The sequence below is a fragment of the Myotis daubentonii genome, chromosome 1 (assembly GCF_963259705.1).
Source record: "Myotis daubentonii chromosome 1, mMyoDau2.1, whole genome shotgun sequence".
NCBI lineage: Eukaryota > Metazoa > Chordata > Mammalia > Chiroptera > Vespertilionidae > Myotis > Myotis daubentonii.
The window spans coordinates 203,806,183-203,823,203 of record NC_081840.1 but is presented as its reverse complement, the minus strand read 5'-3'; the positions used below and the strand labels follow the sequence as shown (position 1 = coordinate 203,823,203).

General features: G+C 39.5%; 1 protein-coding gene across 1 annotated transcript in view; it reads right to left on the bottom strand.

Moving 5' to 3' along the window:
* The window catches only part of CORIN (corin, serine peptidase), a 217,925-nt gene that overhangs the window by 137,044 nt on the left and 63,860 nt on the right, over window positions 1-17,021 (bottom strand). The window contains exon 4 of the mRNA XM_059671920.1: window positions 5,622-5,829. Within this exon, the coding sequence (XP_059527903.1) occupies window positions 5,622-5,829 (208 nt within the window). The remainder of the gene's footprint in view (window positions 1-5,621; window positions 5,830-17,021) is intronic.

The following is a 17,021-nucleotide window of genomic DNA, read 5'->3' as shown; positions in this document are numbered from 1 at the left end:
GGCCATGGCCCAGAAACCCAAGGACAGCCATGATGCATCCTGGGCTTTACAACTCCAGGCCCCTCAGCCATTCTTCACAGGAACAGATTTTGAATTGTGATCTTGGTCATTATTCTCTAGACACTTTATAATAGTTGTGTTTCTGCTCTTTATCTAAACCTTAAGTCTAAGATTTCCAACTACAGTTGACCTAACATCTTTTTAACTGAGTGTGTAGTAGTCAATATTAGAAAGAGAGTGCTGATCCCCAAGCCAATCCTCAGGAACAATGTAGTGCTTCCTCATCTATTAGATGCAGGATTTTGATAGCTTGAAAAGAGCGAGTTCCTATATTTTAGCTGGTTGTTCTGCCAACTGAAGCTCACTCACAAAGAAGCTAAATCATTTCTGGGAATATCATGTAACTCCATTTAAGACTTTAATTCATTTTATATGTAGAACATTTGATGTATACATGAACTTTCAGGAGCATATCAATTAAACTAAGCCATGTACAACTATGGTCAATATGTTTTGAACTCCCATTTACCTAAACATTTAGAAGGCCTCCCTAACTGAAGAGTTATTTATTTATTCATCCATTCCTACAAAAATTTATTGAGCACCTACTACATGTTGGGCACTATTCTGAACACTGAGGATAGAATGATGTACAAAGTCAAGTTCTCTGACACTGTGGAGCTTATTAAGAGAGATGACATACACAGAAGCAACAATGGACACAGTCAGGCTTCAGTGAAAGATAACAGGAGGACCACCGAGGGTGGTCATAGAAGGTTTCTTTGCAGAGCTGTCTGTTGAGCAGAGGGCTTAGTGTGAGGGGATAGATCCCTAAAGGCAAAGGAAACAACATGAAAATTGAAATGAGAAAGAAGTTGGCATTTTTGAGAAGTAGAAAAGTCAGTGCAGCTGGGGCAAGGCTGATGACGCTAGAGGCGCAAGGAAGGCTTCCAAGCCATGGCAAGGAGGTTAGCTTGTAACCTGTGTCTAATGCAAAGTCCTAAAAGGAGTAGAGGCAGGGGAATGGCATCATGTAATTTGTTGGGGGGTTAATCCTTACCCGAGATGTGTTTTTATTGATTTGAGAGAGAGAGAGGAAGGGTGAGGGAGAGAGAGAGAAACACATAAACGTCCATCAGTTGCCTCCTGTGTACACCCTGACTGGGGATCAAACCCACAACCTGGGTATGTGCCTTTCGGTATATGGGATGATGCTCCAACCCACCGAGCCACACTGCCCAGGGCTAATTTACATTTTTGTATTATCACTTTGGCACCTAAGTAGAAAATTAATTAGTAGGTGGGAAGGGTGAGAAAAATATGAAAATCTTGCATCTCTGAAAGAGCCGGTGAGGTTTATACCCTCCCAGAAACTCATATGCCATCTTTGAGTACTCCACCAATGATAGTGCTTCTTATTTATGGAGACGTTACTGTGTGCCAGATAGTGTAGACCATGTATGAGTGTGTTACATAAATCATTGTCTAATGAACACAAACTCTATGAAGTGAGTATGATCAGTATCATTACAGAGACGAGGAAACCGATGGTCAGCAAGGCTAACAAAAGTTCCCAAGGTCCTATACTTGACAACTAGCGGAGCTACTAGTATAGTTTGAATCAGGTCTTATCTGCCCCCAATCTTCCAAGTGCATTCTCTGCTGTTGCCAGATAAATTCTCCGAACTCCAGTGAGCATCCTTACTTGGGGAAAAGCAGAGTGCTTTTGAAAAAGACCATGTGAAGAAAGGCTTTTGATCCTGATAACAATCCCACATGGATTGAGTACAGTACAGAGATACAACCTTTAACCTCTAGTCATCTGGTTATATAAAAAAAAATTTATTTATTTCCACAGATATTAAGAATTTCTGCTAAGGAGCTAGTGGGAAAGCAACACCCCTGAAGGGGAAATCAATAGCGAAACATCAAGTGTTCAATGCGAAGGCCTCGTTTCATGGGCAGTTTCTCTGCAAAGTGTTAGATGTGAGTCGGGTGACGGCAGGCAGCAGGTCTCCCGTGTGTCCTGGGAAGCAAAGCCCAGGCTGCACCCTCCAGGCCAAATTAACCCTCTCCAAGCTTTGCCAAGTTAGGGGCCTGCTATTAACAAGGTGGGGGAGGGTGTTGGTTACACATCAAAAGCAAGGGGCTGCAATGCCTGCTTCCTCTTTCAAATGCAGAGAGAGACCTCCAGTGTGCCTTGTGTATCCAGTCACCTAGAAACTTTTGTTCTCCTGGACCAGGAATTGTGAATTTCTCCTCGCTGCCTGCTGACATTTCTACCCTATTTCTTCTAACCCACATATTTTTAGTGTTACCCAAATGATTTATCAGCTAAATCCTCTATTTTGAGGTACATTTCACTAAATCCATGTAAATTATATTCCACTTCAATTGGCTTGGGTTATATAGTACATCACACACACACTTACTAAATGCAACCTAATCTAAAATATTGTAGACACTGTTTGCCCAGCTGGTGTGGCTCAGTGGTTGAGTGTTGGCCTATGAACCAGGAGATCATGGTTCGATTCCCAGTCAGGGCACATGCCCAGGTTGCGGGCTCGATCCCCAATAGAGGACCTGCAGGAGGAAGCCAAACAATGATTTTTTTCTCATCATTGATGTTTCTATCTCTCCCTGTCCCTTCCTCTGAAATCAATAAAAATATATTTTAAAAAATAAAATAAAATAGACACTGTTCACGTTCATTATGTAATGTAGTTTTAATCTCAAAGGAATCAAGTTAAAAACTCTTATCACTTATACATCCCACTATATCTTTTTAACTTAAATTTTAAATGTTATTAAGTAGCTATTTTTTCTAGGATGGAATATAAGCAATTCTCTGTTATTTGAAAAGCAGAGAAAAATTAGTGTAAATGTATGTCCAATAATGTAATGTAAGAAAAATATGTTCGACTTTAGAATTATTCTCCATAATCTGTTTTACTTTTCTCAAACTTATTTTGCTTATTAAACTTAACTTGCAGGTCCCATGGACATCATAAGTGATAGTAGGAAGCAATGGCCTAAAAGTGCAATTATAAAATTAAATATGATTATAAATATAATAAAAAATAGCATAAGTCCCCAAAGGATACCTGAAAACTGACTATAAATTATCATCCATTATAACACAAAATGGAAAACTCTCACATGAGAGCATTTCTCAGGACAAACCAGGTCAGGAGACAAACAAATCTTACCTAAGAATGCCCTAAAGACTGTGAGCAGCTTAATGAGCATTTTGCAACTAATTTGATTAAGAGCAGAAATTGAATTACAATAAGGATGATCAAAATGAAATAAGAGTCTCCTGGAAGCCAAATGCATTCTCTTTCATTGTCCTGTTTATGCACACACATGAGTCCAGAGGAAGGTAAATCAAAAAGATACAAATGAAATTGAAATTAAGGAGAAATGGAACTAGAATTCAGCCCAGAGTATTCTATGTAATTTTCTTTTAATCCATATACTAGTCTACATCCCCCCCCAATCCTTCAATACTTAGCATGTATTATAAATAATTTTTGTGTTCTCAATTTCATCAGTACTTCCCCTTTTCAATCCACTATTTGGTAACTACTGCTGACATCTATTGAACTATTTCTAAAAGCCAGGCACTATTCCAAACTCTGTCATTTAAAGTTCATGTGAACTTTGTAAAATAAATACAACTATTATCCCATGTTATAGATGAAAAGGCTGAGGCACGTGCCTCCATAGCCTGCTTTCTCAGCCACTGTGTGGTCAATGGTGGCCCCCAAGAGATATGCCCATGTCCAACCTCTGGAACAATGAATGTGACCTATTTGGAAAAAAGGGTCATTGCAGGTGTGATTAAGTTAAGGACCTTGAGAAGATGAGTTCATATTAGGTTGTCAAATTGGGCCCTCCATCCAATGACAAGTGCCCTCGTAAGAGACAGAACTGAAGACACAAACACAGAAGAGACGGCCATGTGAAGACGAAGAGAGAGACTGGAGCGACATGGCCGCAAGTCAAGGAAGGCCTGAAACCACCAGAAGCTGGCAAGGAAAGGAAATGAGCGCGCGCGCGCGCACACACACACACACACACACACACACACACACACACACACCTGCCGACACCCTCCACCAATCCCTGGAGGGGACATGGCTCTGCCAGATCTTGGACTTTTAGTTTCTAGAAAAGTGAGAGAGAGAGTGTCTGTTGTTGAAGCCACTCAGCTGAAGTAATTTGTTTAGGCAGCTCTAGGAGACCAATACTAGAGTCACTGTGTACAGGAGGCAACCAATCGATGTTCTCTTAAGCCTAATCACACCTTCATAAATAGTCCCTCCTAGGAACATAAGGGGCCTCCTTGCTCCCATGTGTGGTTTCACTCCTGGGAAAGACCTTACAGACCTTCTTGCTCTTTACCCTGAAGACACCCTCTGCAGATGGTTCTTCCCAGCAACACTTTCATGAATGCTGTGTCTGCTAATGGTTCTTACGGTTTGGAACCTACTGTTTCTATTCTATGGCTATGCAGGCTTTTTCCAGTTCAAATAAAAAATGGCTTTGCCTATTGAAAGCGTATTTTATACACTAATTAAATTAGTACAAATAACATACAATCTATTTGCACTTGAAAACGTGATTCATTCTAACATTACTATTCTGAAAACTTCCTAACATTTCAATTCAGATAATAATTGTGATTATTATTTTAACACATGCTTTAGAAATGTATACTTAGTATTTCAAATATCCCCTGACATACTCTTCATTGATATACCCTTATTGGAAATCATTTCTAATCTTAGTTGATATTGTGCTGGCAGTCTCTGTCCTTCTGTATCTGCCCTCCCCACTCCTGGCCCTGGTCTGAGTTCCAGTGTTGACCATGAAAACCACCCCGCATCTCACTCAGACCTGATTTAGACGATGAGATATGGGACTTTTGAGCTGATGCTATTTGGATGAGATTTTTAGTCTTATCTATTGAGTTCCCATTAATTGCATTCCCTTGCCCAATGGTTGCTGGTGAGTTCAGTTGGTGGGAGGCCCCGGTAGATGGAAGGGCACGAGGAGAGTGAGGTCAGGGTATTTATTCCTTCTCTCTTCCTGTGGCACTGAAGGGCTGGCTGTGGCCATGGTCCTCTGGTTGGGGTCGCACCACTTGGCCTGTCAGGAGACCTGCCCCCATACCTGTAACTCTCTCCAGGTGCTGTCCCCCCTGTCCTCCCTATTGTGGGACCTGGTGCCTCCCATCACTTATTTGTTCTCTTAAGCCTAACCACACCTTCATAAATAGTCCCTTCAATAAATTCTTTTCCATCACCCATTTAAGGATACTGTCTGTCCTCTACCAGACCCTCACTGACATAGCTATTGAGTATCCCAGCTGACAACATCAATCTAACACACTGAATAATTTATTCTCATAGATAAAATTATTCCAGGTTTTCAAAACATTTCTTATTTAAAAGATTTGCAATTGGCTATGATTGGTGTGAGTTATTTTTTTCTCTCCTTTAACAACAACAACAACAACAACAAAAAATGTGATAACTTGGGAGAATTCTGTTCCTCTCAGACACTTCTGCCACAACTGACTCTTACCACTGAATGAGATTTTGTTTCCAAAATACCTGTCATCACCATCACCGACACACTCGGGGAAGGCAAGGCTACAGCCAAAAAGCATGATATGTTGATAGCAACTGAGGCGGTGGAGGTACATGAAGAATTTGAGGAACTTCTCCATTTCCATGTTTTTGACAATTGCGAAGAGAGGTGTCAGAGTGGTGTGGTAGGGCAGCATCTGACATTGGCTGTGGGTGATGTTCATGCAGGCACCTGGGAAGTCAAGATAATTACATTTAGGAGCAGGCACAACAGAATTACACGTTTACAAACTCATTTGATATGAAAGGTTAATGTGTTCATAAGATAAAATATATTCTAAAAGTAAGAATGATCATAGACGTATATATACATACATATAAGACTGGGGGACGCACGCACATGCAGACGTGTGACAATGAAATCAAGCTACTTATATTCACAGAGGAAGAGCATCTGTGTCCTGGGCAAATGTGTGGAAAAAATACACTCACATGTAGCTGGTGGGCATAGAAATGGGCAATCATTGTTCTGGATCACAGCCGGGCAGGGCAATATGGGTAAGTCTTTTGAATGTGCATATTATTTGATGCTGTAATAGCATTTCTAAAAAAATTATCCTAAGGAAATAATTGTGATTTTGAACATGGATTTATCTACAGGAATCTTCATCATTATATAGTTTTCAATTTTTAAAAGATATAAATCACCTCAGCATTCAATGAAGGGGATTGTTTTAAAATATTATGGAACACACAACAGATCACTTAACTTAGATATATGAAAGATGCTTTAAAAGATTATTTAATCACATGGAACGGTGCTTATAATATAACACATAAAAATAACAAGTCACAAAACAATTTGTGTACTATGATCCTGTTTTTAAAAACACGTGATTATACAAGGATTCCCAATCCTGACTATGTTGACAGTTCAGGGTCAGCCCAGAGCCTCTGCTTTCATTTTCTGACGGCTGTCTTTCCTCCTGGGCACTGCCACCTGCACATCCTTTCCTTCCCCCTCATTCCATAAATTTGCATGGTTGGTCTGATATAAATCAAAATATTAATAGGAGACAGTTATATTTTTCTTTTTAATGTTTTTCTGTATTCTCTTCTTGATTTATATAGTTTCATTATTTTATAAAAATTAATTGAAACTTTGGTTATGGGTTAAGCAGGCTACTCTTTAAAGGAATCTTCAGGCTTTGAAAATGAAGTGGAAATATTAATTTCCATTATGTTGCATGTAGCAAGAACAGAAAGAAGTTCAACAAGAAAGGGAACATCTCTTCTGATCACTGTACAATTCCTAGTCAAAGAAATGGAGAGAAAAATCTTCCTAAGCCTACGTGTCACTTCATTTTAATAAAGATAATGTTTAAAAAATATAAGGCTGCATCTCTGGATAAAATGGCCAGACCAACCTTTGATCTAAAATACAGAGTAAACATACCCTACCACAGCATTCCCAACCCCCTTTTCTGCGTCATTCATTCAGATAGATCACCTGAAACATCTCTCATCCTCTTCTCTAGTCTACTTCTAGGCACACTGCCTCGTCTCACATCTCTTACAAAACTCTCTGAAAACCACCCAAGCCCTACAGGAAGTCATTCCTCCAAATGACCAGAGTGTAACCATTAGCTCAAAGAGTCCTACACTTAATGGAAAGACACAAATCCTCATTGGTATATATTTATTGATCACCGAAAATACACTGAGCTCAGTGGGGCATGATCACAATATGATTTCCACTTTGAAAGGGAACCAGTGACTTGCAGAACTTCTCTGTATGCTAGACTCTAGTATAGACATGGCAAAAAAAATAAAGTACACAACACTTTTTTTGGACCTCGTCAAAATAAAAGTACAAAATGGGAAAGAAAGGAAAGAGACAAAGAAAAATCCAAATTAAAATACGCAGATGGAACACAGACAGACACATATATACATGAGTTCTGCTTTGCATGAGTGCTGAGGTAGAGAGTTCTAGGCAAGTTTTATAAATATGACATGCAAGTCACTTAGTAATGGAAGTTAAAACACAATTCAGTGTGGGAGGGATTATGGATGGGGAGAACGTATAGACAGGAGACTTCAAAATGGCACAATTGTATGCATGGTGCTACAAGCAGAGTTGCTGGCTTATAAGAGTTGAGAACGAAATTTTCTCCATCAAAAACATGAAATCATTTATGGAAACTTCAGTGTTAAGAAAACATTTGTTGAAAACAAACCTTGTGCCAGGCATCAAAACAATCACTCAAATTCTCTCATTCACAGTTGTCCCATTTTCACAACCCAGTTAAGCGACATTGCATCTATATTATACATGAGGGAACAATTTCAGAAAGACTAAGATATCTGCCCAACAGTGCACAGCTATTATGTGGAAATTCCAGATCTTCAAACCTATGCCTTCTGAGTAACCTCTGTTTGGAGTCAAAAAATTATTAGAGAAGATAATTCCTAATGGCCAATGAAAAAGAGGCTAAAAAGTATATAAAAATATATCACAAGGTCTATATTTATATTCATAGGTATTATACCCATGTATACTGAGCATATGCTATAATTTCTTTTATATTACATTATTTTCTTCAGGGGTCACCAGCTCTGGAACTTATGTACTTGATGATGAACCACTTTTGAAGCAATGAGATGGCCAGAAGGCTCGTTCACCTCACCTAGCCAAAGAAAATACTGGATATTGAGAGATCATTTCAAAAATACAAGATAGGGAGGAAAATTGTATTTTGGTGTATTATACTATGCTCAAGACAGTGTGAGTTTCACAAAAGAAAAAAAAAAGAATGTGAACTGTAATAGAAAAAAAATTTAAATGATATTTTCCTAATAGCAAATTTCCTTAGGAAATCAGAACCTACACTCAGTAAATCATAAAACAATAGTGTATAACCTTAAAAATAAGTCTCAAAATACTTGGTATAGACATACATAGTAATGCTTTATATCTGTGTAATGCTTTTCAAATTTTTTCCAAAGCACTATCAGATTATAAAATATAATCTTAATAATATAATACATATTATCTTGTTGTAAATTAAGAAACTAAGGCTGTCATAGATAGGTATGTAGATAGATAAGAATGGATGGATGGATGGATGGATGGATGTACAGACGAACGGATGGATAGACGGGTGGACAGATGGATAGCTAAAAGGCAGCAGGCAGACAGATAAGAAGTGATTTGCAGTAGGACACAGTAATAGAAGTAGACTGACACATAGGCCCTCCATCTCATGACAACCACTACACCAGAGTGGTTAATAGCACAGCAAATGCTGACGGAATTCAAAGGAACAAAAATTTAATGTAGGGTGAACAATTAGGGAAGATGTAAGGAAGAGGAATAACTCGTCTTTGATGGTTGAAAGATATATAAATAAGGTCTGGATTGGCAGAAGGGATAAAAAAGGTACATAGTACTGACAGAGAAAAATTAAATACAAAGGCTGAGATTCATAATTGCATATGACAAAGATTGAAAAACTTGATTCTGGGCAGAAGAGTTCAACAAATTTAGCCGAGAACATGCTCATAGCCAACAGATATAAAAGAGAATTATTCTTTAAGACTCTTGACTCCAATTTTTTTATATTCAAGCCATTGTGCAAATAAATTTTCTATCATCCCTCCTGCTTCAACATTTGTAGCAAATATTATTTTTTTCCTAGAATGTTCCACTGTCTTTGAAACATGTAATTCTAGTGGTATGTTTGTGTACATTCCCACCAGGGGCACTGAGTTTTCATAAGCCAGCTACATGCTGTGTACCATTCAGAGTCGTTTCTCTGTGGGGAAAAGGAAGGGGACTTTTGGAAATGGACCCATTTATTATTGCTACTCCATCTAACATGGGTAAAGAAAAGAGGGAAAAGTCTATTTTTCTTCTCTGAGAATTTACTAGTGAATCTAATAGAAATTAAAAGTCAGGATGCCACACAAGAACATGTAAAAAGATTCAAAGTATATAATTCATCATCGTTTATGCAGACATCATTACTCAATTTGTGTGTCTTCTCTTTAACAGTTACTTCAAGTTGTGTAGTGGGAAGGAAAGCTTAGAAATAGATCTGAAGACCAAGACAGCCTCTTAATGCAATGTATTTCTGGTGAAACAGAAATATCCTTATTAGATCCTCAATTCCAAAACACTATTACTAGTAAGACATCATTTAATAACAATTAAATAATAAATTTTCAGAATATTTTTTGATTACATGACATGTCCCAATATGAGAAAAAATTAAAATATGCAAAAAGTGCTGCTTGGAGTTGAGGAGATTAGTTACTGACTTTTTCTTTAGTTTTCTTAAACTGACTCAATAGTTTCTAGACTAAACTGAGGCTTTCTCTATTCAGATCATATTGCTAATGTTTCTAGATACTAGAGTGAGGAAGGAAAGATGGGTTTGTTGTAGAGTTTTCCTTATGTTCATTTGGAAACTATAATAAATTCTGGGTTTTTTTTCCTACTCCTAAGATTAGGTAATGTGGAGTTAAAAATTCTTATTTATGTGTTTTTTTAATGCAAAATTAACTTAACAATTAATGGTTAGTTTTTTCTAAAGTAATAAACACTCAATCAAAGGCCCTGAGTAGCTGATCTTAAAATGATGATACCCACAGCCAATCTTATTTAGCAATCCACTTTGGTAGTGGTTAAGGAAAAAAACAACAACAACAAAAAACGCTGATTCACTTACTACTCATTTCTACACCAAGTCATTATTACATTAATGGTTTTTACAACACTCACATTCTCTATTATCCCTTAATGACAAATAATTTCATTGTCAATCAGTACAATATATTCACTATTTGTATTTGATTTTGACTTGCATAGAATTTATTGCAATAGTGGGTTCCTTTAAAAATCCATTGAAATCAAATAAAAAAAAATTGTTTTTAAATAAAAGCAAGGCCCTAGCTGGTTTGGCTTAGTGGATAGAGCGTCGGCCTGCGAACTGAAAGGTCCCAGGTTTGATTCCAGTCAAGGGCACATGCCTAGGTTGTGGGCTTGATCCCCAGTAGGGGGCTTGCAGGAGGCAGCCGATCAATGATTTTCCTCTCATCATTGATGTTGCCATCTCTCTCTCCCTCTTCCTTCCTCTCTGAAATCAATAAAAATATATTTAAAAATAAATAAATAAATAAAAGCAAGACTGCCTAAATCACAATTATATCACATAATAGTGTTATTTGACAGGAAAAAGCTCAAATTAAAATAATGAAATATCAACTTTCTAAAGTATGTTGCTATTTTTTTTCTAATTACCTAACAAGAAACCTTGGTAACCTTGTTGACTTCCTATGGACGATGAACATTTAATTGAAAGGCTACTAGTAAGAATTCCATTGCACGAGGAAGTGATATTTTATCAGAACACAGTTGATCTGTCCTAATTTACCTAAATTGACTCATTAACTGAATTGCTTCACAGGAATCCCTTGTGGAGCCTTCTACGTTTGTTTTTCTTCTGGATCCCGAGAACCGGAGGGGGTTGTGAAGAGCAGATCTCTGTACCGCCCTTCCCAGTGGTTTGGGAAGCAATTCGTGGCAGAGACGGCCTTCACTCATTTTCCTTTTTCATTTCTCTCATCCAGTCTGTCATCAGTTTTGCTGCTGCTTCCCACATAACTTTTATTCCCTCCTCTTTAGTTTAAATCCTAGCCTTTTCCTGGCTGTATATACTATTTGGAGCCTTCTCACAGGCACACTTTTATCTGCATATTGTTGCCCTTAATATCACCAAACAGCTATGTCCCCGGCACTGTTCTCGGCCTTCCGCACCCATGAGCTCATTTGCCTTCCTGCAAATTACTGTTTCGCAGCTGAGGAAACAAGGTTAAGTAATTTTCTGCAAGACTCACACAGCTAGTGAATGCTAAGGCTGGAATTCAACTCCAGTCATCCCCTCCAAAATCCAAGTCTCTTTCCTCCAAAAGCTGCCCCATAACCCAAATGTTATAGTTATCTTCTCACCTGGGTTTATGAGCTCCTACTCTGTATCAAGCACTGCTCTACATGCAGAGCAAATGATACCATGCAAAACAAAGCCCCTCCCTTATGGAGCTTATAGTCCAGGCGGGGACGACAGAAAACAAAGAAACAAGCAAAAATAGCATCTGGCATTGTTACACATAGTCATAATCCTAATGCTCAATCAGCAAGAACCTAAAAAGCAGCTATGCCTCCTTAAGGAAAGACTTACATCACAATAAATCTATTACTAGGATGCATGGAGGACTATTAGTTTTGAGGGCTATTAGGATTGCTCCACTAGGAAATAAGTGAGAACTAAATATGTAAGAGGCATGAATATGATAAAATTCCGATGCTAAGAAGAAATTTGACCCACTTTTTAATTTTTTAATAATTCATATTCATGCTTAAGCATTTTGCTTGTTGCATCCTGTCTTCATTGTTCCTGTTATAATATTTAAGTTGTTAGCATCTCCTATTTACTGGGGATTCATTCACAGCCATCAAAGGGAAGCAACTCCCTTCTCCCCACCAGATCAGGCATGGCAGCTCATTGCCCTGCAGGGATCGAGAGCCTCAGCAGAGGCCTGAGCCGGAGAACCAGCTTTCTAGGGGAGAAGCCAAAGTTCCCATAAGCATCCATCCAAAGTGCTCCCCTGTCTCTTTGTAACATCGTCCTGCCTCATTTTCATGGTAGCATTAGGACTACCCAATAGGGTCTTGTTTGCTTATTCCCAGTATTATCCCATATCAGAGCAGAGACTTTGTCACTAGAACCCACTGGGAATCCAAATAGTAGACACCCAGAAACTATTCCCTGAATGAATGAGGAGGCGATGAAATGGAACAAAGTATTCACACTGAAAGGTTTCTTATGAAACAAGATGTGAAAAAGCCAGGGTGCCTGGGGCCTGAGGGCACTGATGATGACGGCTAACATTGGTACTATTGTTCTTGATCCCCTGTTCCCTAGAATGTCCCACGCACAGGGAGTCATCCCATCCTGTTCCCTCCACAAACTGGCTCCTGCCCTGGACTCCCCTCTGGACCATCATGCAGCAGTGGAAAGGGCGAGAGGAGGAGCTGCCCTGTCTTTCACTGAGAGGCACACGTTCTGCAATATGAGTGACTATGTTCCCTATGCTGCACTTGGCATTCCCATGACTGTTCTGTGACTACCAATAGGTCGTTCTCAATCCGTTCACCTCTTTCACCCTGGGTACAGGGAATATTTGGGGAATGCTTTGTAAAAAAAACCAAAAAGGTCATTTGGGTGATTTTCATAACAGCGTGTAAGAGATAAATAATTGTAACTTAATAGAATATAATGATTTGAAATTTGAGCTACTCACCTAAAATTTTTTAACTTTCATGTGTTTTAAATAAAAAATAAGAATAAAAATAATTTTGAAAATGAAATGCATATATTCTGTTATCCTTACTCACGCTCAGTTGCTTTTAGCACGAGGCCTCACCATAAGCAGAAAAAGGAGAATGTGCTTACAAAGTATAAAGGCTTGAGAACGTCGACTAGAAAGAGCTGTCCACGGGAGTGCTGCAGAGCTCCGAGGAGAGTGGGGGTAAGAACAATGACTTCAGCTGACAAGAGTAGGAGCAAACACTTCAACTATCCAAGGGAAAGCTAACAAACCCCAGAGGGAGAAAGAGAAGCCAGGAGGCCACACTGAGCCAAGGTCCAAACTCTGGCACCCACAAGGCTGTGTGACCTGGGGAAATTCCTTCACCTTTAAAACCTCCTAATCTATAAAGTCCCAGTTATAATAATGTTAATCACAGGGTTGTGTGGACCAAATCTGTCAAAGGAGATGAAGAACTCAAGACAATGCCTTCACACTGCTGATGGTCAATGGATGTTTCAACAGCGTTGGTACCTTCAGCAAGAAAAATACACAGTTCAGAGAGAGGATAAGATGAGGTCAATTTACTTTGCCGTAAAAGCTTAAATAAACCATTAGTATCTTTTCACGTTGTCTCTTAGTATAAAAGATATTTTTAAATTTCATTCCTACTTACTGTTTTATAGTAAAACTAGAGGCCTGGTGCACGAACTCGTGCACCAGTGGGGTCCCTCAGCCTGGCCTGCGGGATCGGGCCGAAATCAGGTCCTGGATTGTGAGATGGTGCAGGCCAGGCCAAGGGACCCCACCAGTGCATGATCGGGGCCAGGGAGGGACATGGGAGGTTGGCCAGCTGGGAGGGACTGTGGGAGGACTCCAGGATGTGTCTGGCCCATCTCACTCAGTCCCAATTGGCCGGACCCCAGCAGCAAGCTAACCTAATGGTGGGAGCATCTGCCCCCTGGTGGTCAGTGTACATTATAGAGAGTGTTGAGCGGCCTTCACATATCATTAGCATATTACACTTTGATTGGTTGAACGGCCAACCTGACGACCAGACACTTAGCATATTAGACTTTTATTATATAGGATAAAGCAATTTTAAGAAAAGGAAGTAGATACAAGATCCTTATGGGGGAGGGGGTGCTAGATACTTTATAGGCAGTGCTTTATCTAACCCTCCCACAATCCTATGGAAATACTGTTTTATTTCCATTTTCTAGATGATGAGACAGATTCAATGAAGGTAAGAAAGGATTCAAGGTTACACACATTTTAAGTTGTGGAGTTGAAATTGAAATCAGTGTTCCTGATCCCATAGCCCCGTGGTCGGCAAACTGCGGCTCGTGAGCCACATGCAGCTCTTTGGCCCCTTGAGTGTGACTCTTCCTAAGCCTTAGGAGTACCCCAATTAAGTTAATAACAATGTACCAACCTCTATAGTTTAAGTTTAAAAAATTTGGATCTCAAAAGAAATTTCAATTGTTGTACTGTTGATATTTGGCCCTGTTGACTAATGAGTTTGCCGACCACTGCCATAGCCTATTTTTTTTCCACTGTAATATTATGTCAAAGGTACTATTCCATTTTAGAGACTACAAATTTACTTTAAACATTGTAAAATATTTTAATGAATCTTTTTTTATTCCAGCAATAGAGTTGTTTATCCAAGATTGGTAAAAACTAAACTCTCTCAAAGAAATCAATGTCCATCCTCACAGAGGGACAATTTGGATTGGGAATGCTGAGAGTCTATTCCTGGCTGCACTTCAAAGTCAACCCAGGTCAGAGTTACATCAGCAGAGTGGAAATAATGAAGTTCGCTCTTTATTCTAGATAACTCACACGAAAAGTAGCATTTTGCCAGAATGATTTCTGGGAAAAACCGATCTGAAAAGATATCGTGTTCTCAGGAAGGTCTGTGAGAGGGTTGCAGAGAGATAAGAAGGAACAGAAAGCTAAAGACAGGGCCTTCTCTGTGAGGATTCTTAACTAGCTCTGTAAATACCTTTGAATCCAAACATGGTAACTATTTTCTTTCTTATAAGAGAAATCAAGGAGACAAAAGTAAGACACATTTTCTTAATGAGTCCATTGCAACATTTGTAATAGTCTTTACATAGACAAGGCATAGGAAATCCAAAATATAATTTGTGCACAAAATAAAAAGTAAAAATGTAAGTGCCTAGTGCAATGTGGTGTAAATTACCAGAATTAAGAAAGAGCTAGCTACTCTTGCCAGAAGAAGCATAATGTTTGGGGATTAATAGTTTCTATATATTTGCATATATTCCGAACTTAACATTTTTAATGCAACCTCAAGTCTCTTGGTAAAGTCTTTTGCCAAGTTTCAAGTTTTCACATCCTACACATATATATGTATATGTCACTCTCTCCTTTCATTCATATACACACTACACACATCCATACCACTTGATTCTAAGGTGATTAAATGATAGCTAAAGTCTCATAACCTGATGTAATTCATTCATTCAACAAATACGTTGTGTGGCAATGTTGTAACACAGTGGTCAATATTTTATTGTAAATTAATTATTCACATTCCATAGAACTAAATAAGATATGTCAGTTGACACATCCTTATTAGTCATTTTTCATTAATTTTAAAAGAACTATACATCTTGTCCCATGTAGTTATCTATCCTAGAATTATGATTGATTGAATAATAAAAATAATTCAAATTTGTATGGCATTTTCAAGTTTGTAAAACATCTTTGTCATACATAGCATGGTGATTCCACAGTTGGATTCAAATCCTGTCTTTATCATTCTAAACTTATGTGGCCTCTGACAAGTCAGAAAATTTCTCTGTTTATCAGTTTCCTGCCTACAAAATGAGGATAATAATATCTGTGTTATAGGGTTATTGTGAGGATTAAATGATTTTTACACAATGCCTATTGTTAGCACATACAATCTATTTATATATACTATAAACTAGAGGCCCAGTGCACAAAATTCATGCACTCGGCGGGGGGCGAGGGTGTCCCTCTCGCAGTCCGGAAGCCGTTGGTGGATGTCTGACTGATGGCTTAGGACAGTGGTCAGCAAACTTATTAGTCCACAGAGCCAAATATCAACAGTACAACGATTGAAATTTCTTTGGGAGCTAAATTTTTTAAACTTAAACTATATAAGTAGGTACATTGTTATTAACTTAATTAGGGTACTCCTAAGCTGGCCTTTGCTAAAAACGTCCTCAATCTGATTGAGGTAGTTCGCTGAGGTCGACCCCTTCCAACTCTCCACACTCGTCTTGTATACTTGTTTTGTCTATCTCAGTGGTCAGCAAACTCATTAGTCAACACAGCTAAATATCAACAGTACTTCTTCAAAATAGACTCGCCCAGGCCAAAAACCAACTTCTGCACATGGGCCATGAAGTTTCAATCACACTGTATGTGCATGCCCGCATGTGGTATTTTGTGGAAGAGCCACACTCAAGGGGCCAAAAAGCCGCATGTGGCTCGCGAGCCGCAGTTTGCCAACCACTGGTTTAGGACATCCTTAGCATCGCTGTGGAGGCAGGAGAGGCTCCCACCACCGCCACTGCACTTGCCAGCTGTGAGCCCAGCTTCTGGCTGAGTGAGGCTCCCCCTGTGGGAGCGCACTGACCACAAGGGGCAGCTCCTGCATTGAGTGTCTGCCCCCTGGTGGTCAGTGCGTGTCATAGCGACCAGTTGTTCCACCTTCAGGCCAAAACTGGCTCTCCAACATCCCCCAAGGGGTCCCGGATTGCGAGAGGGCACAGGCCAAGCTGAGGAACCCCACTGGTGCACAATCAGGGATGGGGAGGGGAGGGATGCAGGAGGTTGGCCAGCTGGAGGAGGACTGTGGGAGGGCTCCAGGGCATGTCTGGCCCATCTCGCTCAGTTCCAATCGGCTGGACCCCAGCAGCAAGCTAACCTACTGGTCAGAGCATCTACCTCCCTGTGGTCAGTGCATGTCATAGCAACTGGTCGACTGGTCGACTATCTGCCCCCTGGTGATCAGTGCACATCATAATGAGTGGTTGAGCAGCCTTAGCATAT